Source organism: Equus asinus, chromosome 10, assembly GCF_041296235.1.
Source record: "Equus asinus isolate D_3611 breed Donkey chromosome 10, EquAss-T2T_v2, whole genome shotgun sequence".
Classification (NCBI taxonomy): Eukaryota; Metazoa; Chordata; class Mammalia; order Perissodactyla; family Equidae; genus Equus; species Equus asinus.
Window position 1 is genome coordinate 65,071,045 of NC_091799.1, and position 24,569 is coordinate 65,095,613.

Consider the following 24,569-nt stretch of genomic DNA (forward strand, 5'->3'; position numbering starts at 1 on the left):
CCATGTGCTTTACAGCAGAAACATAGGTGTTCATTCACTTGAATTCTGTGACAATCCTCTTTGGAAACTTCTCACTCACTGTAATTCGCACCAGGGTAGGAGTTTCAGAACTAAATCAGTTAGGAAGGCTTTGCTTTCATTGAGGTTTGGAAAATAGAAATTATCAAATGTTTCTTGGCAATATCACTTAGGCTGCTGTTGCATCACATTCCCCTGACTGGCATAAAAGTAGTTTAACTTTGGCATATTGGGCACTGTGTAAATAGGCACTGGATTTGGGTCTTCTGGTCCTAGGGCCAATTAATTTCAATAGTAATCTGTCCTTTTAGACAGATTTCTAGAAAGGGGTTTACAAGAAAGGAAAACTCAACTCTTTCCCTTCCACTTTTCTACCATCTCTCATTTTACAGTAATACACATATTAAGGTCCTTCTGGAAAAGCCATTTGAAACATCATATTTAGACCCTTGACATCTGTATGTATGTGTGGGATGGGGACTGTGAGAGGATGGGAAGGTCTGCCTGGCTTTATTGCTTCATATTAAAAGTGAGCTTAACAGCTATGTTATTTAACATGACCACTTTCTAGTCCAAGTTATAGAAACAATACGATATCATGCAAACAGGCTTCTGTTGCATACAAATCTGTTTTGATGCCCCCTGCCTTGTCTCTGTCCTTTCATTTTAATTTATGTGATTTTTTGAATCTGGTCACCCCATTAAAATCTAATAAAGCATTAATGTTTTCTTGTCTTCACTGAGCTAAGGCCTGCCTTGCAGGGTGCCAAAGTAGAAATTTATTACCCATTAGTGGATCTTAAGCTAAGAATATGAGAAATAACATGGATATGCTTAAAACATCCCAAATTCTCTCTCCTGTAATTTTCATCTTCTAACTTTCTCAAATGTATGTGCCCTACTTTCCTGATTTGCAGGCATTTATCCTCCAGAGATCTGTCTAGATACATGCGTGTTTCCCTGTCTAATAAACTTGCATCTAATTCTTTCATAGAAAGTGTTTCTATTTTTGAAAAGAGGAGAAAACATCTTCGACATGATCACCAAAAAGGGGGGAAGCTCACTTCCAAATCTGCCAACCTGTGCTTGCTGCTGCTTAAACTCCACCTGCAAACACTGCTGGGGAATGACACAGACGCCAGCTTCCCTCTAGCGCTCAGTCAGAAGAGCTGGTGGGATTTGCTTGCTTTTTGTACACAGTCTTCAGGAAATCTGGGAGGAAGAATCTCAGTGTTCCAATGGTTTCCTTCTTCTTCCCAAATTGCTGACGGCATCCTAAAGTGGTTCTATAACTCTCAGCTCCAAAGAGTATGCTGAGCAACTTACACATTTTTAAATGCTCACAGAAGGGGGGATTTCTGAACACCAGCATTGAAAAAGATTAGAGATGAAAATTGTCTTTTCCTCAACCTGGGAGCCATTGTGATACTGTTTAAATAACTTTTAACTAGGCAAAAGAACTCAGCTGACGTGTGAGCAGAAGGCAGAGGTTAGGGAAGCAAGCCTACCTCTTATGCTGTCACAAACTTCAACTTAACCTCTGCTCCAAGAGTTGGTAATGGTTCCAGAAAGTTGTGCTGATGGTGTATGTTATGGGGGGCTAGTTATTAAGGAAATGGGGGGAGCTCAGGCCTTGGAATTCTCCAGCTACTCCTCTTCCTCTTGGTTAAAATGCTTGTTGCATAACGCATTCAGCAGATACTCTCAGGCCGCCAATGCCCTCAAATATTCAGAATGTTGGGTAGAATCAGTGGGAAAAGCAGCCCTGGGTTAGGGTACTTCTTATTTAAACAGATAAACTAAAATTACTCTTTAATATTTACCTGACTAAAATTAGATTTAATCTCTTAGGAAACTTGCAAGGGCCTTAAAAACAATATTTCAATTTCTTTATAGTCAACGGTCTCCTCAGTTATAAAGAACACTGAAAAATAGACATATTTCCTGAACAGTAAACTGACCAGACCCATGACAGTCTCCCTAATCAAGAGTAATATTTCCACTTGATTTTCAACTAGAGTAAAGCAAATAAGGTCTCCTGAGATCTCTTCCTGCCCACACACACGCAAGCAATTACTTGATTATTTTCCCTACAAGTGAACAGCATAATTTTGAACCCGTGGCACAAAAGTCAGTTGTAGTGAAATTATAGTCTGAGGTCCCAGCAGTAGCTTAATCTGAGAAGAAATCTGAAACAAAAAGAGCCTAGAAGACAAATAACAAATCACATGCAAATACCAGATGTTTATAGATGGATAGTCCTTACAAATTTAAGATCACATATTAGCCACATATTAACACAGGAAATCTCCCAAGAATTGAATGCATGTACGAGCCATTGACATCAAAGATTTCCCTCAAATAATTATTAGGCAGTATAAATGAAGGCTAATAGACCATTTTTAAAGGCGGTTAGCAACCAGCCCTCCTGGACCCGCCTGTGTGCTTGGGGACATTAACAGCCACAGTTGGGCTGCGGTGGAGGAGGGGTTTCCTTGAGTCTTGTGTTCTGCTTTGCGGCAGTGATGGCCGGATCGGTCTCCAAACTCTCTGACATTTTGTCACAGATGATATCCACAAGACGCTCAAATGTCTGCTTGACATTAATATTATCCTTGGCACTTGTTTCGAAAAATTCAAAACCTGGAAGAAACACACAGAAGCGCAGCTTGGTTATTTCATACCTCTGCTGAAATTGAATGGGACCTGGTTATGGTTTTGAATGGTGGTGAGGTGGCAGCAGCGGGTGGTGGGTTTAGTTTGGGTGAGAGATGAGAGGCAGGCATGAGTTGCCATTTGAGCCAATACTACTTGAGCCAACCATCTTGCTACTCATTAACCATGAACAAAAGGTATAAAGTGGAATCAGTGATGTTCACATTTTATTTTTCTTTATCAATTCATTTATGCCACCAGCATGGCTGAATAGACAAAAAAAATGTTCCATGGCAAGACTTAATGTTGCCATTACTAAGAATCCTCAAAACTGAGTTGGTCTTTGCCATGTCTTCCCTCAACTCCTGGCGCACCATGTAGCCTCTCACAATTGTTTCCAGGACTGTTGTTATTTGGCGGTTCTTTTTCTTTCCTCATTTCAGATTCTACAAAAATTATTAATTTTCATTTTTTTCATTAACTTGAGGCTTAGAAGACTGTGTGTGCATATTCTGCTGCAAAAGGGACCACCAAAGTCCAACATCATCCAGCCCTAACTTTTTTCATGTCAGCCTTGCTACTGTCCAGTAAAGGGTTTGAGGGTGGGCTTTTGGTGAATTTCCAGTATCTAACTGGACACGAGGTGGCACTAACGAATCATTGGATTTACTTTAAGCGTGCTTCAATCTCCTTTAGGATTTTTTTGAGTGGTGACAGCTAACAGCCCTCTGGGGCTTTGTACACCATTGCATCTCTCTACTGGTGCTGAGTTTTCCATAGCTTCTGTTATCTGTCAGCAGCAATGTTTTTACCAACATCCGGGAAAAGGACACTTGATAAATTTCAAATGAGCTGCCAGAATTTCAGGAAGGTACAAAAAATGCAGTGACAGTTTCACACTTCTATGTGTCACTGTACCTGGGCGGAAGCAGCCTTAGTATGCTGCTCTGTACACAATCTTATCACGCTATTGTTTGCCTTCACATTCCACTGGCTGAGCTTACCAGTCAGTTGCCATGGCAACCTCCCCACTAGGCCAGCCAGAGATTGCTCTGGTCCATTCAGGGGATGTTGATTTAGGAGGTATTGGGTGGAACACACAAATGCTTTCCTAATCCATTCTGAATTTTACACCCTATAAATCCTTCTGGTTACATCTGGCCCTATCTCAGGGGAACCACATGGATTCAGAGTGATTAAATCACGTGATCTCATCCCAGTTCCTGGGGCCACAGGAAAAAAGAATGGACTAACATTTAGCAGCCATGTTAACAATCCCTGTGATAACCCAGAAATACTTATTTTCTTAAACAATATAGAAGGGTAGACAACAGAAAGCAATTTTCATGAGTTAAAATTTCTAATTTAGTTGTCATACTATCTATTTAGTTAGATGACTATGTCTGAGCTTGAATTTCACTAAGTACTGTGTACTTATTGTTAAAATCCAAGTGAATAATTGCAGGATTTGAGCTGAAGGAACATGAGTAAATTCAGGTACTATAAAATAGCAATGGATATTTCAAACCCTCTTTGGCTTGTATTTCTCTTTCATTTCTCTCTCTAGATAGTGCTCATATAGCTCTCTGACATTCTGCATTTCTTTACAGGAAAGGCTATCTGGCATTAACAGAATTCCATTAACAGAATCCTCTTTCCTAAAGTGTGCACAGTCTATAGGACCAGATCATTCACCCTTCAACAATTTGATTCAGATTTTGGCAAGTATGGATCTAAGCTCTACCCTTATTACTAAGATGTCAGAACTATTTGCATCCTTGTGGGGATTTTCCAGTGCTAGCTTGGAGGTACGACATGTCACAAGATACCAAGACCCCAATGAAGAAGTTAAGATCCCTAGAGGAAACTTGGGGGAACAAAATCCTGTAATTTGGCACAAAGATTTAATTTACAGTTTCAATTCTCTCACCTCTTCTGGTACCACTCTTACTTATCAGCATGATTTGGGAAGGCTTTGAAGGAGGGTATCATAAAAGATTTGGCCAGTGTGAAAAGACAGTAATCCACGCAAGCTTTTGTCAAATATAGCTCCTTTAATCCGGGCTTTGAGACACCCCATGATGCTGGTACACAACTTAAGGTCAGTAAAATGATCCTAGATCCAAGAGCCAGATGCTCTCATGGTCTCGACCTTAACCTGGAACCCCAGGAAGACATGGCTACTAAGGAGATAGTGTCCCAGGAAGATAACACCATATTATAACAGTACCCCATTTATCCAGCATGGCTGGAGAAGCAGGTACAATAATATGGGGAGAGGGATGGAATATCAGACAGAAGATATGGGATCTAGCCCCACTAGCAATACTTACTAGCTTTGAGACCATGGGCAAGTCACATTTTTCTTCTCATGTTCCTTGTTTATGACATTTGCCTTGCTTAGCTCGCATGGCTATTATGAGGCTCGAATGAGAAAATGTATGTAAAAGTGCCAAGCAAACCAGAAACTGCCATGATAACTCCAACAGAAATAGTAACAATTTGAGTGGTTACTACATAACAGGTACTATTCAAAGCACTTTATCCATTTTAACTCATTTTATCCTTAAGGTAGATGCCAGTGTTTTCTTCAACTAAGAAAATGGAGTCACAGAATAGCTGAGTACTTTGCTCAAATATTTACTTGTTCAGCCAGTAACGGTGAAGCTGGCACTTGAACTACTAACCTGGACACTCTCTTGCTCCTCCATATACCCTGCAGAAGCAAGGGACTATTTGGTTCCAATTGAATTGGAAGTTTTATGTTAATAATCATACTATATACCATAAACTTCCATCAATTTAAATAACTAGAAAATAATGAACTAGATTTAATACTGTCAGTGAAGCAAATGAAACATCTTTTCTTAATGATTCAAATGTACTCTGATATCTTGTGCCGCCTACGGTCCATCAAGGTGGCCATCAGGAAAGCTGCATCTCTATACAGAATTACAGATATAAAAGTTTCTGGATATTAGGCTTCCTCTCATTGACTAGATATGCTGTTTGTCATAAAATGAGAAGTTCAGGATCAAAATCAACATCATCATCATTTTAGCATCTAGTTGTCTGGATTCAGGGCAAATGTGAGTCTACTGTGCAATAAATGATTCTCCATCCAGGTGAATCAATATCTTTGTTCAATCAAGTATGTGTGAGGCCATATACATCTCATGCCTATGTATGCCCATGGATTTTTAAAGCTCATGGCCTAAATCATAACCACAAATTCAAACACTTCAGCCTTTATTCTGCTAAGTCATTGTTGGATTTTATGGCCATACCTCCCAGTATCTCAGTATTTTAACTTCAAATATAGTAACACGATCTTGTTTTTAGAAATCTTTAACCTCCCATCCATACACATGGACATCAGTGGGAAGCCAGCACTTCAGTCAGTAATGCTTGGGAAAGAGTCTTTCTTATAAAATTTTGAAGATCATTTCCAATTTACTAGGTAGGCAGTGTGGTTCAGCAGATCAAATAAGTAGCCCAAGGTCACACAGCAAGCCAACTGTGAAGGCTGTCAGAGAGCTCCTGATAAATAGGTTACTGATTTAGCTTCCAGCCTTGGACACCTGTCCCTTGGACTACATAATCCAGTATTAATAATTTCTGTGAACACTTTCAATTAACCATAGAAATTCTGGTCATTCTTTCTCATTCTTCCCTCATCAAAATCCTAAATTCTCTCTGGCACAGGTAGCACTATTCCTGAGTTGGATGAGCTTTGCACTGTGGTCCAGTACATCTCTGTTTTAGGCTTTTTCATGCCCAATCTTGGAAGGATCACTCCTTCCCTTTCCGAAAGCCATTAGAGGCACTGCTGGACCCTAATCCATTTAGGGCCTCGTGCTTCAGTTTCACTTGATGCTAGGTCCTGCACAGAAGCTTGGAAAGATTTTGTGTGGAAAACATGTTAGTTATCCTGAGGAAAGAAGGGAAGAAACACCAAGCCATACTTGTGTCCTCTTCATGATGTGTATATTGTTGATGGAGCACCAGAAAGGTGGTGAAAACCAGATTGCAATCTAGTGCCTGAGCGATATGATCCTACATCCTGACTTCATACTATTGGAGGTCTACCTGCATTAGAATCTCCTGAAGTGCTCAAACGCGTCTAAATTCCACCCAAGACATACTAAGCAGAATCACAAGGAGGAGATAGGGCCATAAATATGCATTTTTAAAAGGCTCCTTAGGAGGTTTCTTAAGTACATGAAAGGTTAAGATTCACTATCCTCTGTATATCCATGTTTATAGCAGCATTATTCACAATAGCCAAAAGGCTGAAGCAACCCAAATATCCATCTACTGATAAATGAATAAACAAAATGTGGTATATACATACAATGGAATATTACCCAGCCTTAAAAAGAGAGTTATGACACATGTTACAAATGGATGAACCTTGACAACATTATGCCATGTGATAGAAACCAGTCACAAAAGACAAATACTTTGTGATTTCACTTACATGAGCTACCTAGAGTAGTCAAATTTACAGAGACAGAAAGTGGAATGGTGGTAGCCAGAGGCTGGGGGGAAGGAAGCTTAGAGAGTTGTTGTTTAACAGACAGAGTTTCCGTTTTCCAAGATAAAATGAGTTCTGGAGATTGGTTGTACACCAAGGTGAATGTAATGCAGAACTGTACACTTAAAAATGCTAAGATGGTAAATTTTATATGTATTTTACCAAAACTTAAAGATTCTTCACAGAAATAAATGCCCCCATCAAGAAACAAGAAAAATCTTAAACAACTTTACACTTTAAGAAACTAGAAAAAGGAGAACAAAGCCCAAAGTTAGCAGAAGGAAGGCATTAACAAAGATCAGAGCAGAAACAAATGAAATAGGGACTGAAAAGACAACAGAAAAGATCAATGTAACTAAGAGCTGCTTCTTTGAAAAGATAAAACAAAATTGACAAACATTTAGCTAGACTCACCAAGAAAAAAAGAGGACATGCTATAATCAATACCACAGAAATACAAAGGATCATAAGAAATTACTATGAAGAATTATACATCAACAAATTAAACAACCTGGAAGAGATAGGTCAATTCCTAGAAACATACAACATACCAAGACCGAATTTGAATAGAAAATCTGAACAGACCAATTACTAGTAAAAAGTTTGAATCAGTAATCAAAAACCTCCCAATAAACAAAAGTCCAGGACTAGATTGCTTCTCTGGTGAAGTCTACCAAACATTTAAGGAAGAATTAATACCAATCCTTCTCAAACTCTTACAAAAAATTGAAGAGGAGGGAACACTTCCAAACTTATTTTATAAAGCCAACATCACCCTAATACCAAAGCCAGACAAGAATGCCACAAGAAAAGAAAATGACAGGCCAATATCCCTGATGAACACAGATGCAAAAATCCTCAAAAAAATATTAGCAAAGTGAATTGAACAATACGTTAAAAGGATCATACTCCAAGATCAAGTGGGATTTATTCTAGTTGTGCAAGGATGCTTCAACAGCAGCAAGTCAATCAACATGATACACCACATTAACAAAATAAAGTATAAAGATCATACCATCCTCCCAATAGAGGCAGAAAAAACATTTGACAAAATTCAACATCCACTTAAGATAAACTCTCAACAAGGTGGAGATAGAGAAAACAGACCTCAACATAATAAATGCCATATATCTATGACAAATCCACAGCTAACATCACACTCAGTCGTGAAAAGCAAAAGCTTTTCCTCTAAGGTCAGGAACAAGACAAGGATGCCCACTCTCTCCATTCTTATTTGATATAGAACTGGAAATCCTGGCCAGAGAAATTAAGCAAGAAGAAATAAAAGGCATCCAAATCAGAAAGAAAGAAGTAAAACTCCCTCTTTGCAGATATCTGATATCATGTATAAAAAACCCTAAAGATCCTACCAAAAAACTGTTAGAACTAATTAAATTCAGTAAAGTTGCAGGATACAAAACCAATATACAAAAATGTTACATTTCTATACATCATTAGTGAACTATCAGAATAAGAAAACAATCACATTGACAATTGCATCAAAAAACATAATACCTAGGAATAAATTTAACCAAGGAGGTGAAAGACCTGTACACTGAAAACTATAAGACACTCATGAAAGAAACTGAAGACACAAACAAATGGAAAGCTATTCTGTGCCCAAGGATCGGAAGAATTAATATTGTTAAAATGTCCATACTATCCAAAGCAATCTACACATTCAATGCAATCTCTATCTAAATTCTAAGGGCATTTTTCACAGAAATCAAACAAACAGTGATAAAATTTGTGTGGAACCACAAAAGACTCCAAATAGCCAAAGCAATGTTGAGAAATGAGAACAAAGCATGGAGGCATCATGTTCCCTGATTTCAAACTTTATTAGAAAACTACAGTAATCAAAACAGTATGGTGTTGACATAAAAACAGACACATAGCTCAATAGAACAGAATATAGAGCCCAGAGATAAACCCACAAAGGAACCAAGAATATACCATGGGGAAAGGACAATCTCTTCAATAAATGGTTTTGGGAAAACTGGACAGCCACATGCAAAATAATGAAGCTGGACCACTATCTTACACCATATACAAAAATTGACTCAAAATGGATTAAAGACTTGAATATAAGACCTGAAATCAGAAAAGTCCTAGAAGACATACGCAGTCAACTCCTTGACATCAGTCTTGGCCATGGTTTTTTAAATCTAACTCCAAAAGCAAAGGCAACTAAAGCAAAAATAAACAAGTGGGACAATATCAAACTAAAAAGCTTCTGCATAGCAAAGAAAATCATCAACGCAATGAAAAGTCAGCCTACTGAATGGGAGAAAATATTTACAAATCATATCTGACAAGAGGTTAACAACCAAACTATACAGAGAAATCATACAACTCAATAACAGAAAACAAACAGTCTGATTAAAAAATAGGCAGAGGATCTGAATAGACATTTTTCCAAAGAAGACATCCAGATGGTGAAGAGGTACATAAAAAGGTGCTCAACATCACTAATCACCAGGGAAATGCAAATCAAAACCACAATGAGAGAACACATACACCTCTTAGAATAGGCATTATCAAAAAGACAAAGGGAACACTTGTGCACTATTAGTGAGACTGTAAATTGGTGCAGCCACTAGGAAAAACAGTATTGAGTTTCCTCAAAAAATTAAAAAATAGAACTACCATATGATTGAGCAATTGCACCTCTGGGTATTTAGCTGAAGAACATAGAAACACTAATTCAAAGATATATGCACTCTTATGTTCACCGCAGCATTATTTACAACAGCAAAGATATGGAAACAACCTAAGTGTCCACTGATGGATGAATGGGTAAAGAAGATGTGATGTGTGTGTGCATACACACACACACACACACACACACACACACAAAGGGATATTATTCAACCATAAAAAAGGAAATCTTGCCATTTGCAACAATATGGGTGGACCTTGACGGCATATATGCTAAGTGAAATAAGTCAGACAGAGAAAGACAAATACTAGATGATCTCACTTATATGTGGGATCCAAAAACAAAACCCAAACAACAAATGAGCTCATAAATATAGAGAACAGATTGGTGGTGGCTAGAGACAAGGGAAAAGGAGTGGGTGAAATGGGGTCAAAAGGTATAAACTTCCAGTTATAAAATAAAAAAATAAAAAGATTCACTATCTTCATACACTGTTGATGGCAATGTAAGATGATCCAACCTCTTTGTTTAACCAGGTGAGGAACTACCAGACTGTTTTCCAAAGAGTTACTGTATCACTCAGCAGGTCCAATTTTAGGTACATACCCTAAAAATAAAAATATATGTCCACGCAAAAGCATGTATACAAATGTTTATAGCAGCAAGGGTTATAATAACTAAGAAGTGGAAATGGCCCAACTGCTCATCAACCGATGAACGGATAAATAAAATGTGGTATGTCCATACAGTGGAATATCATTTGGCCATAAAAAGGAATTAAATACTAATACATACTACAACACGGATGAACCTTGAAAACATTGTTAACATTATGCGAAGAAGTCAGACACAGGATTACATATTGTATGATTCCATTTACATGAAATGTTCAAAACAGGCAAATCTATAAAGACAAGAAGTAGATTAGTGGTTGCCTAGAGCTGGAGTTGGGGGATATGAGGAGTGAATGCTAACACACATGGGATTTCTTTCTGGGGCGATGCAGATGTTCCAGAATTGTCGTAAGATTGTACTGCTCTGTGAATACACTAAGAACTAATTAATTGTACACTCTAAATGGATGAATTGCATGGTATGTAAATTATATCTCCATTAAGGCTATTACATATATATATGTTTAAAAGAATCACTGTCCTAAATTAATCAGAATGTGGGTTGTCCATAAGAGAGCTCTTTAGAAGGAAATCCCATGCTGTACTGGGGAAACCATTGCACTGACTGACAAAATTCTCTATCAGAAAATATCACCTCATGCCCAACATGAACCCTTCATACAGGTACTTAAGTCTATTGTTTTTTCACTGGCCTCAGTAGAGATGACAGAACAGCTGCTTATCTGGGAGGATGTTCTAATACATTCTGGTGAGGATGAGGAACACGAACCTCACTCAGCTTGGCTTGCTGGCACTGTTCTCTCCACTTCCCTTCCTTAAGTTTCTGTGAGTGCCAGGTCCCAGAGAAATCATGCTTTTTCAGACCAGTACCCACAGGGCAGAAGGCAGGTCATTTAGGCTGAAAGCATGCTGCTCATTGAGGTGGCAGGCTCCAAGCTGTCACTCTGGCACTTGAAGAGTTGAAATGTCACAGCACCCCACGAGAGACTCCATTCCTCTTGTGATTGCACTGCATTAACAGTAATAATCACAGCTCCAATATCTCAGCCTTTTTCTCCAGTGCATTAGAACACCCTTATAGGCAATACTTTATTTATTCCCACATGTCAATGGCTATGCCAAGTTAAGATGCCGTCTGTTTTTATAAAATGCTCTGAGGAATTGTTTCTTTCTCTACCCTGGGAAAATCCTAAATGCCATTTAGGGCACTCTGACTGTTTTCAACTTCACTTTGAAAGAAAAATCACAACTCCTTTTGCTTCTATAGAGGGAAAGCAGCTACTAAAATCATACTACAGTAAATCATTTTTATCTCTAAATGTTAAAAATCTATGATCTGTCCTTAGGTTTCTATTCTCACACTCCTAAATAGACTTTTTATTTCCAGATTTGAGTTGCAGTTCCAATGTCTGTCTTCCCTTTCCTGTGGAACTGGATGAACCAGAGCGGCCAGGAAAGGTCACTCTGGTGCCAGGTGGGTGACATTTGGGCCAGAATTTGAGATTGCTGAGCAGCAGGACAAGCTGGAGAATTTGCTTGTCTCATGCTGGGCCCCATCCTGGAGATAGACTTCAGGAGGAGGAATTCATATGAAATTTGACCCACTGGCCTGAAGAAGGGCCACAGAAAGCTGACCAGTGCTGGAGAGAAGCAAGAACAGAAGCTCAGCCAAAGGTGGTGTTACTAAAGTAAGTGGTCAAGTATTCTGGTCTTTGAGTCCTTGGCTTTAGCCAGGACTGACCACATGGCAGCTTTCTGCTGCCTCGTCAGGATGCTGAAACTATGCAAGGGTTGTTCTATGGCCTTGACAAATCCTGATCAATGTAGAGGATGCCCTTCCCTTCCCTTTCCAGACATGAGCTTAATACTCTTCATATGTGGGAAAAGCTCAGCTTCAGCATGACAGGGGAAAAGAAGCTGTCTGAACTTGCTGGTATAACAGCTGCCCATGCTACAACTCATCATTCTCGGCTGAACAAAATTTAAACTCCACAGCCTGTCATTCATGCCCCACCTTATTGACATTCCCTAGCACAATCCTCTCCCAGACATACACCCACACATTCCAATTTCTCCACTTCAGCCAAGCTTGTCCACTTCCCGTCTGTCAGAGAGACGTGACACAAGCCCTTTGTAGCTTTGCCCATGTGAGTTTCCTCTTTAACCGTTGTCCCGCATCCTTTCTCTCTTCCCAATCAAACTTACCTTCAAGACAAAAATTGTGTGTGTTACAGTTCGTCCCCAAACTTTTAAACATTTTACTTTGACCCAACCTTTAAAAATCCAGACTTTTTTTTTTACATAAAAATTCAGATTTCTAGAGTGATATCACCATGACGGCAACATAGGTCATTCCTGACTTCATTCTCCCTTCACAAGGAGAACAACTGACAACTATTCATGGAAAAGACACCACTGAGAGAATTTTAGGACATGAGAGAGAGGCAGAAGCACCTCCCTGCACTGCAGACACCAAGACAGACCACATTAGAAGGGTAAGAGAAGCAGCTTCATGCTGACCACATTGCCCCTCTCCCAGGCTGTCGCAGCACTATGCTCAAAGGTCTCTCTTGAGCCTACAGTGGGAAAAGAGAGCCCAGGGTGGACCTTCAGTCCCCCAGCATTGTGGGTCACTTCTCAGAAGCCTCCACTCTGGTTTTGACCCATAGGAATTACGGGGAAATCTACATGGCTCAACCACTGAACATCTGATTGTGATGGAGAAAGCTTGCAACAGTCAGCACTCAGATCTTGGAAGACTGAGTTCCTACCTGCAACACCCAAGTAGCAGTCCAACCCAGCAGCTTTAGTCATCTGCAGAGTGAACTGACAAGGGAACTCAGTTTGGTATGGGTCTGCTTGAATTGGGTCATCAAGAAAAGAGTTTGTCAGCCCTGCAACCTGGCCTACCCCTGCCCTGTCTGGGGAGCCGAGTCATGGCCTAATCAACCTTCCTCTATTTTATATGTGGGATGCTGCCACAGCATGGCTTGATGAGTGGTGTGTAGGTCTGTGCCCAGGATGTGAACCTGCAAACCCTGGGCCGCTGAAGTGGAGTGCATGAACTTAACCGATATACCACTGGGCCAGCTCTGGGTGTTATAATTTTAAGATACTTTATGTAAGCCTCACAGTAACCACAGGGGGAAAACCTGTAGTGATTAGACAAAAGAATGTGATAAAGAAGTTAGAGTATACTGATACTAAAAGACATCAACACACCAAAAAAGACAGCAGAATAAGAAACAAGGAACAATAAATCTATAAAACAGCCAGAAAACAATGAACAAAAGGGCAATAGTAAGTCCTTACCTATCAATAATTACCTTAAATGTAGACATTGAATGGATAAAAAACAAGACCCAACAATAGTCTACCTACAGAAGACTCACTTTAGACTTAAAGACACACATAGACTCAGAGTGAAGGGATGGAAACAGGTATTTCAAGTAAATGGTGAAAAAAAAACAGGGATATCTATACTTATATCAGTATAAGATATATAAATAGACTTTAAACTAAAAATGTTAAAAAAAGACAAAGAAGGTTATTACATAATGGTAAAGGAATTTATCAAGTTATAACAATTGTAATATTTATGTACCCAACATTGGAATACATAAATATAGAAACCAAAAACTAACAGAGCTGAAAGGAGAAACAAATAGCAATACAGTAATAGTTGGGGACTTTAACACCCCTATTTCAACAATAGCTAACTCATCCAGACAGAGAACCAATAAAGAAACAGCAGATTTGAATGCTATAGACCAAAGAGACCTATCTGACAACAGCGGAACACCATTCTTCTCAAGTGCATATATTTTCTAGTATAGGCCATATATTAGGCCACAAAACAAGTCTTAGTAAATTTAAGAAGGCTGAAATCATACCAAGTGTCTTCTCTCACCACAATGGTATGAAACTAGAAATCAATAACAGGAGGAAAACTGAAAAATTCATGAATACATGGAAATTAAACTACACTCTCCTGAACAACCAATGGATAAATGAAGAAATTAAAGGGGAAATAATAAAGTACCTTGAGACAAATGAAAATGAAAACAAAACATACCAAAAGTTATGGGATACAGCAAATGCAGTTCTAAGGAGGAATTTCATAGCAATAAATGCTTACATTAAGAAATAAGATCTCAAACAACCTAACAGGCTGAGCCCAAAATTAGCAGAAGGAAAGAAATAATAAAGATTAGGGCAGAAATAAATGAAATAGAGAACAGGAAAACAACAGAAAAAATTAACAAAAGAGCTGTTCTTTGAGGAGATAAATAAAATCGACAAACCTTTAGCTAGACTAACAAAGGAAAAAAGAAGACCCAAATCAACAAAATTATAAATTAAAAAGGAGATATTACAACCGATATCACAGAAATACAAAGGATTGTAAGAGGATACTATAAACAACTATATGCCAACAAACTGAACAAACTAGAAGAAATGAAAAAATTCTTAGAAACAACCTACCAAGACTGATCAGGACTAGAAAATCTGAACAGACCGATTACTAGAAAGGAGGTTGAATCAGTAATTAAAAATCTCCAAATGAAGAAAAGCCCAAGACCAGATGGCTTCACTGGTGAATTTTAACAAGCATTTAAAGAAGAATTAAAACCAATCCTTCTCAAACTCACCCAATAAACTGAAGAGGAAGGAACACTCCCAAACTCATTTTACAAGGCCAGCATTACCCTGAGACCAAAGTCAGAGAAGAACACTACAAGAAAAGAAAACTATAGTCCAATATCCCTGATGAATATAGATGCAAAAATTCTCAATAAAATATTAGCAAATGAAATTCAGCAGCACATTAAAAAGATCATTCACCATGATCAAGTGGGATTTATATTCCTGGGATGCAAGTATGGTTCAACATACACAAATCAATCAATATGATATACCACACTAACAGAATGAAAGAAAAAGTCATATGATGTCAATAGAAGCAGAAAAAGCATTTGACAAAATTCAACATCCTTTTATGATAAAATCTGTTAGATATGGAAGAAATGTACCTCAACATGATAAAGGCCATTTATGACTAGCCCACAGCTAACATCATTTTCAATGGTGAAAGTTTGAAAACTTTTCCTCTAAGATCAGGAACAAAAAACATGCCCAATCTCAACACTCCTATTCAATATAGTACTAGAAGTCCTGTCCTGAGCAATCAGGCAGGAAAAAGAATTAAAAGGCATCAAAATTTGAAAAGAAGAAGTAAAACTGTATTTGCAGATGACATAATATTATATACATAAAATCCTAAAGACTCCACCAAAACACAGTTAGATCTAATCAGTGAATTTAGTTAAGTTGTAGGATACAAAATTAACATACAAAAATCAGTGGCATCTCTATACACTAACAATGAATTATCTGAAAAAGAAATAAAACAATCCCATTTACAACTGCATTGAAAACATTAAGATACTTAGGAATAAATTTAACCAAGGAGGTGAAAGATCTCTATTCTGAAAACTGTAAGACATTAATGAAACAAATAGAGGAAGACAGAAATAAATGGAACGGTATCCCATGTTCATGTATAGGAAGAATTAATATTGTTAAAATGTCAATACTACCAAAAGCCATCTATGGATTCAATACAATCTCTGTCAGGATTCCAATGGAAGTTTTTACAAAACTAGAAAAAATGATCCCCAAATTTATATGGAACCACAAAAGACCACAAATAGCGACAGCAGGCTTAAGAAAGAAGAACAAAGCAGGCGTCATCATACTCCTTGATTTCTAGCTATACTATCACGCTATGGTAATCAAAACAGTATGGTACTGGAATAAGAACAGTCACACAGACCACTCGAACAAAATAGCCCAGAAATAAACCCAAGCATATACGATCAACTAATATTTGACAAAGGAGCCAAGAAGACTTAAGGAAGAAAAGATAGTCCCTTCAATAAATGGTGCTAGGAAAATTGACTATCCACATGTAAAAGAATGAAACTAGACCCCTATCTTAGAGCACTCACAAAAAATAACTCAAATTGGATTAAAGACTTAAACGTAAAATCTGAAACCATAAAACTCCTAGAAGAAAATACAGAAAAAAAGCTCTTTGACCTGGGTCTTGGCAATGATTTTTTGGATATGATACCAAAAGCACAAGCAACAAAACAAGAAATAAACACATGGGATTATATCAAACTAAAAAGTTTCTGCACAGCATAAGAAACAATCAAAAAAATAAAAAGACAACCTATGGGATGGGAAAAAATATTTGCAAACCATCTATCTCGTATGAGGTTAATGTTCAAAATATACAGGGAACTCATACAACTCAATAGCAAAAAACCAAATAATCCAGTGAAAAAATGGGCAAAGGACCTGAATACACATTTGTCCAAAGAAAATATGTGAATCAGCAATAGGTATATGAAAAGATGCTTAATGTCACCAATCATTAGGTCAATGCAAATCAAAACCACAATGAGATATCACCTCACACCTGTGAGAATGGCTAGCCTCAAAAAGACATATAACAAAACAATAAATGCTGGTGAGGATGTGGAGAAAAGGGAACCCTTGTGCACTGCTGGGAATGTAAATTGGTGCAGCCACTATAGAATTTCTAAAAAACTAAAAATAGAATTACTATATGACATAGCAATTTCACTTGTGGATATTTATCCAAAGAAAATAAAAACACTAACTCAAAAAGACATGTGCATACCCATGTTCATTGCAGTATTATTTACAATAGCCAAGACACGGAAATAACCTAAGTGTCTATTGACAGATGAATGGATAAAGAAGTTGTGTATGTATATATAAAGACACACTGTGGAACATTATCCAGCCATTAAAAAAATGAGGACATCCTGTTATTTGTGACAACATTTATGGACCTTGAGTGAAATAAATGAAGTCAGACAGAGAAAGACAAATACTGTATGATCTCGCTTAAATGATATGATATATATGAATGTTGTTAAGACAGTAGATCCATCATCACAAGGAAAAAAATATTTTCTTTTTCTGTTTTGTATCTATATGAGAAGATGGATGTTAACTAAACTTATTTGGTAGTCATTTCACCTTATATGAAAATCAAATATTATGCTGTATACCTTAAACTTCTACAGTGCTGTATGTCTATTATGTATCAATAAAACTGGAAAAAATTCAGATTTATGGCTTATCTTTACACATTGGTGTACTGAAGAGTGATGTTGGCGGCATGAGTTATTCCTTTTTTTCTTTGCCCTGTGATTTACAACTAACCGGAGATCCATAATCAAACAAAAGTGGCATTTCACAGCACACCAGGACACCTGAGAGATCCATCCATCTGTCATCTGAAAGTGGGTGGACTGGATCTTGGATGAGGCTGCAGAGTTGGGAGTGGCAGCAGAGTCGGTGGTGGCAGGGGAAGCACTGGGCCAGGAGGACCTTTCTTGCAGAGGTAGTAGAGGGGAAAGGTGGTGAGTGGGATTCTGCCTGGCCACATGTGGGGCAGCTGGAGGAGCATGATGCTCTGAGGAAAGACCACAGTGACTGGGGGAAGGGAAAGGAAGGGGAAGAAGGTAGACAAAGAGAACTGAAGGAAAGTGTTTCCTACTATCTGCCTTGGGATTCTGGCAAGACCATCCACAGACCTCTGGCAACCTCCACCCAAGGACCCCCCACCAGGCTATGCGCACACCCAAGGCCCCAAGTGCTAAGCACAAACCTCCTCCCACTCTGCTTCCATCCATTTTTGTTTGTTTGTTTCTCCAACAGCTTTCTTTATTTTATGCATGCAGTGCCAACCTTAGCAGTGAGTCAGCTCTGGTAAGAGAAAACAAAAACTTTTGCTATAGCACCACCTTCTGGAAAAGAAAAGGAAGGCTCCTAGTCACCAACCTGTTGAACTGTTAGAATCAAAGTAAACAAAGCATTACTTAATTAAGGTAAATGCAGTGGCAGAGGCACTTTTCACCAAACACTATGAAAAATCACTGTAATCTAGTATTACACACACAAAAATACAATTTTCCAGTAACTGACATCAAAGACTTGGAATATTGGATCTAAGTGATAAAGACTTCAATATAGCTGTTATGAAGTAATTCAACAGGCTACAAGAAGACTCAAAGGCAAAGATCTCAGGAATAACATGAATGAACATGAGGAGTGCTTTACCAATGAGATTGGAATTCTAAAAAAGAACCAAATAAATTCTGGAGCTGAAGAACTCAGTAAATGAGATGAAGAATATGTTAGAAAGCATTAGAAATGAGCAGATCAGATGGAAGAGAAAATAAGTGAGCTAAAGAATAGGAATTTATAAAGGATTCGGTGGAAGAGGAGAGAGAATTTTTGAAAAGTAAAGATACTCTATGAGAACTCTGAGACACCATTGGAAGAGCCAATATAAGATTAATGGGTATACCAGTAGGAGAAGAGAAGGAGAAGGGAGCGGAGACTTATTTAAAGAAATAATAGGGGCTGGCCCTATGGCCAAGTGGTTAAATTTGCATGCTCTGCTTTGGCGGTCCAGGGTTTTGCCAGTTTGGATCATGGGCACGGACCTAGCACTGCTCCTCAAGCCATGCTGAAGTGGTGTCCCACATAGCAGAGCCAGAAGGACCTACAACTAGAATATACAACTATGGACTGGGGGACTTTGGGGAGAAGAAGAAAGAAGATTGGCAACAGATGTTAGCTCAGGTACAAATCTTTAAAAAAAAAATAAAAAAGAAATGATAGCTGGGAATTTCCCAAACCTGGGGAAGTAACAGGATATACAAATCTACGCAGCCAATAGAACATCTCATTAGCTCAATGCAAAAACATCTTCTCCTAGACATATTATATTAAAACTGTCAAAAGTCAATAATACAGAAAGAATTTTAAAGGCAGCCAGAGAAAAAAAGACAGTAACCTACAAAGGAACCCCCACTAGGCTATCAGAGGATTTCTCTGCAGAAATTCTACAGGCCAGGAGAGAGTAGAAGGACATATTCAAAGTACTCAGTGATAAAAAATGCCAGCCCAGAATTCTCTATTCAGCAAAGTTATCCGTTAGATATGAAGGAGAAAGAAAGTCTTTCCTGAACAAAAGCTGAGGGAGTTCACCACCACTAGACCTGCCTTACAAGAAGTGTTGAAAGGAGCTTTTCAGGCTGAAACCAAAAGGAAAAATACATAAAACTCTGATTAAGGTGATAAATAGGCAGAATTAGAAAGCTGTAACTCTTTTTTAGAGTAGTATATTAAACAATTATAGCATAAAGCTTAAAAGAAAAGAGCATTAAAAATAACTATAGCGACAACAAACTGGTAATGAAATCATAACATTAAGAGAGAATTTGTGACATCAAAAATATAAAGGGAAAGAGTAAAAGGATGGAACCTTTACAGGCAAATGAAGATAAAATAGTACTTTTCCTGCTGATAGCAGTTTATCTATGAGATGTTGTAGGTAAATCTCATGGTAACTCCAAAGCAAAAATCTAGAGCATAGATGCAAAACATAATCAAAAGAGAGACTGAGCAAATCATCATGAGAATCCGCCAACTTACAATGGTAGACAGAAAGAGGGAAAAAGAAAAAAATGGAGAGACAAAATAACCAGAAGGCAAAAGATAAAACAGCAGTAATAAATCTTTACATATCAATAATTACCCTAAATGTAAATGGATAGAACTCACCAATCAAGAGACACAAAGTGGCTGGATGGATAAAAAAACAAGATCCAAATATATGCTGCCTCCAGGAGACTCATGTCAGCTCTTAAAATACACATGGGCTAAAAGTGAAAGGATAGAAACTGATACACCAAGCAAATGTAAACCAAAAGAAGGCAGGCATAGCCATACTTATATCAGACAAAATAGACTTCAAGCCAAAAGGGAAGCAAGAAACAAAGAAGTTCATGATAAAGGGGGTCAATAAATCAAGATATAACAATCATAAATATATGTGCTCCCCAAACCCAAGCATCAAAATATATTAACCAAATACTAACAGATCTTCAGGGAAAAATAGACACCAATATAATGATAGTAGGGGACTTCATTACCCCACTATCAACAATGGATAAATCATTCAGACAGAAAATCAACAAGGAAACATTGGAATTGAACCATACTTAGAGCAAATGGACTTAACAGACATATACGGAACATTTCATCCAAAAGCAGCAGAATACACATTCTTCTCAAGAGCACATGGAACATTCTCCAAGATAGATCAGATAGGCCACAAAACAAATTTTAGCAAATTTAAAAAGATTGAAATTGTAGCAACTATCTTTTCTGACCACAATGACATGAAACTAAAATTTAGCAACAGGAGGCAAGTGAGACAATCTACAAACATGTGGAAACTAAACAACACCTTCTAAACAACTAATGGGTCAAAGAAGAAATCAAAAGGGAAATAAAAAAATTACTTTGAATCAAATGAAAATGGAAATATGACACGTGAAATCATGCGAAATGCAGCAAAGCACTTCTGAGAAGAAAAAGCTTATAGCAATAAACGGATATACTAAAAACTAAAAAGATCCCAAGTAAACAACATAATTTTACACTTCAAGGAACTATAAAAAAAAGCAGAACTAGTTCAAAGTTAGCAGAAGGAAGGAGATAATAAAGATCAGAGTGGAAATAAATGAAATAGAGACCAGAAAACAAGAGAGGATCAACAAAACGAAGAGCTGGTTCTTTGAAAAAGATAAAATTGACAAACTTTTAGCTAGACTTAGAAAAAAGGAGACTGGAAGTTAGAAATAAAAGAGGAGACATTAAAACTGGTACTTCAGAAGTACACAGAATCATATGAGACTACTATGAATAATTATATGCCAACAAATTAGGTAAATAAGAAGAAATAGATACATTTCTAAAAATATACAACCTACAAAGCCTGAATCGGGAGGAAATAAAAAATCTGAACAGACCAATAATGAATAAAAGATTGAGTCAGTAAGCAAAACTCCCAAAACAAAAAACTCCAGGACCAGACAGTTTCACCAGAGAATTCTACCAAACATTGAAAGAAGAATTAATACCAATCCTCCTCAAACTCTTTAAAATATTGAGGTGAAGGGAACACTTCCAATCTCATTCTACCAAGCCAGAATTACATTGATACCAAAACTAGATAAAGATGACACAAGAAAAGAAAACTATAGACCAATATCCCTGATGAATATAGATACAAAAATTTTCAACAAAATATTATCAAACTGAATTTGAGAACACATTAAAATGATTATACATCATGATCATCTCAACAGATGCAGAAAAAACATTTGACAAAATACAATATCCTTTCTAAAAAATCCTTAACAGGTTGGGTATAAAAAAGGCCATATACGACAAACCCATAGATAACATACTCAATGGAGAAAAATTGAAAGAGTTTACTCTGAGATCAGGAGCAAGACAGGGATGCCCACTTTCACCACTCCTATTCAACATGTACTGGAAGTCCTAGCTGAAGCAATTAGGCAAGACAAAGAAATAAAAGGCATCCAAGTCAGAGAGGAAGAAAGAAAATTGTTCCTATTTACTGATGATATGATCTTATTTATAGAAAATCCCAAAGAGTCAATCAAAAAACTGTTGGAATTAACGATTTAAGTGGCAGGATATAACATCAACACACAGAAATCAGTTGCATTCCTTTATACTAATGAAGCATCTGAAAAGGAAATAGAGGAAACTATCCCTATGTGAAATAGCATCAAAAACAATAAAATACATAGGAATGAATTTAACTAAGGAAGTGAAAGTTCTATACAATGAAAACTATAAGACTTTGCTGAAAAAAGTCAAAGGTGACATAAACAAATGGAAAGACATCATGGATGGGAAGAATGAATATTGTTAAAATGGCCATACTACCCAAAGCCTTCTAGAGGTTCAATGCAATCTCCATCAAAATACCAAAGGCATTCTTCACAGAAATAGAAGAAACAATCCTAAAATTTGCATGGAACCACGAAAGACCCTGAGTGGCCAAAGCAATCCTGAGAAAAAAGAACCGAGCTGGCAGTATCACGCTTCCTGATTTCAAATTATACCACACAGCCATAGCAATAAAAACAGTATGGCACTGGCACAAAAATAGACACATAGATCAATGGAAGAGACTAGAGAGCCCAGAAGTAAATCCTGGTATATATGGTAACTAATATTCAACAAGGACCCAAGAACACTCAATGGGGAAAGACAGTATCTTCAACAAATGGTGCTAGGAAAACTGGAGAGACAAATGCAGAACAATGAAATTGGACCCCTATCTCACACCATTCACAAAAATTAACTCCAAGTGCATCAAAGACTTAAACATAAGACCTAATACCATAAAGCTCCTAGAAGAAAATGAAGAAGATCCTTGATACTGGGCTTGCCAATGATTTTTTGGACTTGATGCCAAAAGCACAAACAGCAAAAACAAAACCCCACAAATGTGACTACATCAAACTTGAAAGCTTCTGCACAGCAAAAGAAACAATTAACAAAATGAAAAGACAACTTACAGAATTGGAGAAAAATTTTGCAAACCATATATCAAATAAGGGATTAATACCCAAATATATAAAAAATTCATACAACTTAACAAAAAACCAAACAGGTTAAAAAATGGACAGAAGAATTAAGTAGACATTTTTCCAAGGAGGATGTCAAAATGGCCAACAACCACATGAAAAGATGCTAAACATCGCTAATCATCAGGGAAATGAGAATCAAAACCATGAGATATCACCTCACACCTGTTAGAATGTCTATCATTGAGAAGACGAGAGACATTAGGTGCTGGTGAGGATGTGGTGAAAGGGAACTCTTATACACTGTTGGTGGGAATGTAAATTGGTCCAACCACTATGGAAAACAACAAGGAAGTTCCTAAAAAATTAAAAATAGATCTACCATATGATCCAAGATTTCCACTTCTGAGTATATGTACCCAAAGGAAATGAAAAAAGGATTTCAATGAGGTACATGCAGCCCCATATTTATGGCAGCATTATTCACAGTAGCCATAATATGGAAAGAACCAAGTGCCCATCAATGTATGAATGGATAAGAAAATGTACATATATGCAATGGCATATTACTCAGCCATGAGAAAGGAGGCTATCCTACCATTTGTGATAGCATGGATGGCCCTTGAGCACGTTATGCTACGTGAGATAAGTCAGACAGAAAGACAAGTACTGTATGATCTCTCTTATATGTGGAATCTAAAAAAATCAAGTCTGTAAAAAACAGAGTAAAATGGTATTTCCCCAGTAATAGGGAGTGGGGAGATAAGATTGATAGTGTTTAAGGGTACTAACTTGTAATGAGTAATAACTAAGCCCTAGAGATCTAAGGCACAGTATAATAAATATTGAAAATAATATTGTACTATAATTATGTAATGTGATAAATATTGCTAAATCAGCAATCATATTACAATACACAAATGTCTCAAAGTAATACATTGTATATTTTAAATTTACACAATGTTACGTGTCAAATTTATTCAATGAAAAAAGACCTATTCACATGAAAAGATAAAAAAAATTGGAATATTCAGTGAGTCTGTGGCAGCATACCTGGGGTATCTGTGGTTGACCCACTCCAGATGGACATTCTCTCTCCAGCTCTGCAGTCTCTGTCACCCCTGTCTCTTTGACATAAAATCTATATTTCAACTGTTAGTTCTTTTTGCTCTTATGTTTCTTGGCACCCACATGTCTATTCACAGTGGAATGCAAGTTACACAAAGAAGGGCTTCTGTCTCAAGAAAGGAAAGCGCATTCCTTATTTTTGTTAAACAAATTGTGTTTTGAATCTCAGGCTTGGCAGCTTTACTCATTTAATTATTTACATCACCTGCTCCTTCCCTGTACGTATTTGAGTTTAAAACCTTCAAGACCCAGCTGAGTTCCCACTCAGTTGTAAGCTGTTGCCTGATGACTCTAGCGTTCAGTGAACGTTACCTGCTTCCTACCAATTCTTTTTCTACCATGTACTTGGAACTGATTAGTTGCTGTTTCGTATGAGGGATAAAATTGCTTCACATAGAATTTACCTTTTT

General features: G+C 37.5%; 1 protein-coding gene across 2 annotated transcripts in view; it reads right to left on the reverse strand.

Annotated features, from left to right (window-relative positions):
• Window positions 1–703: 703 nt before the first annotated feature.
• The window catches only part of RAB3C (RAB3C, member RAS oncogene family), a 261,295-nt gene continuing 237,429 nt past the window's right edge, over window positions 704–24,569 (reverse strand). For both annotated transcript variants that reach the window (XM_014860388.3, XM_014860387.3), the window contains exon 5: window positions 704–2,661. In XM_014860388.3, the coding sequence (XP_014715874.1) occupies window positions 2,474–2,661 (188 nt within the window). In that variant the 3' untranslated portion in view covers window positions 704–2,473. The remainder of the gene's footprint in view (window positions 2,662–24,569) is intronic.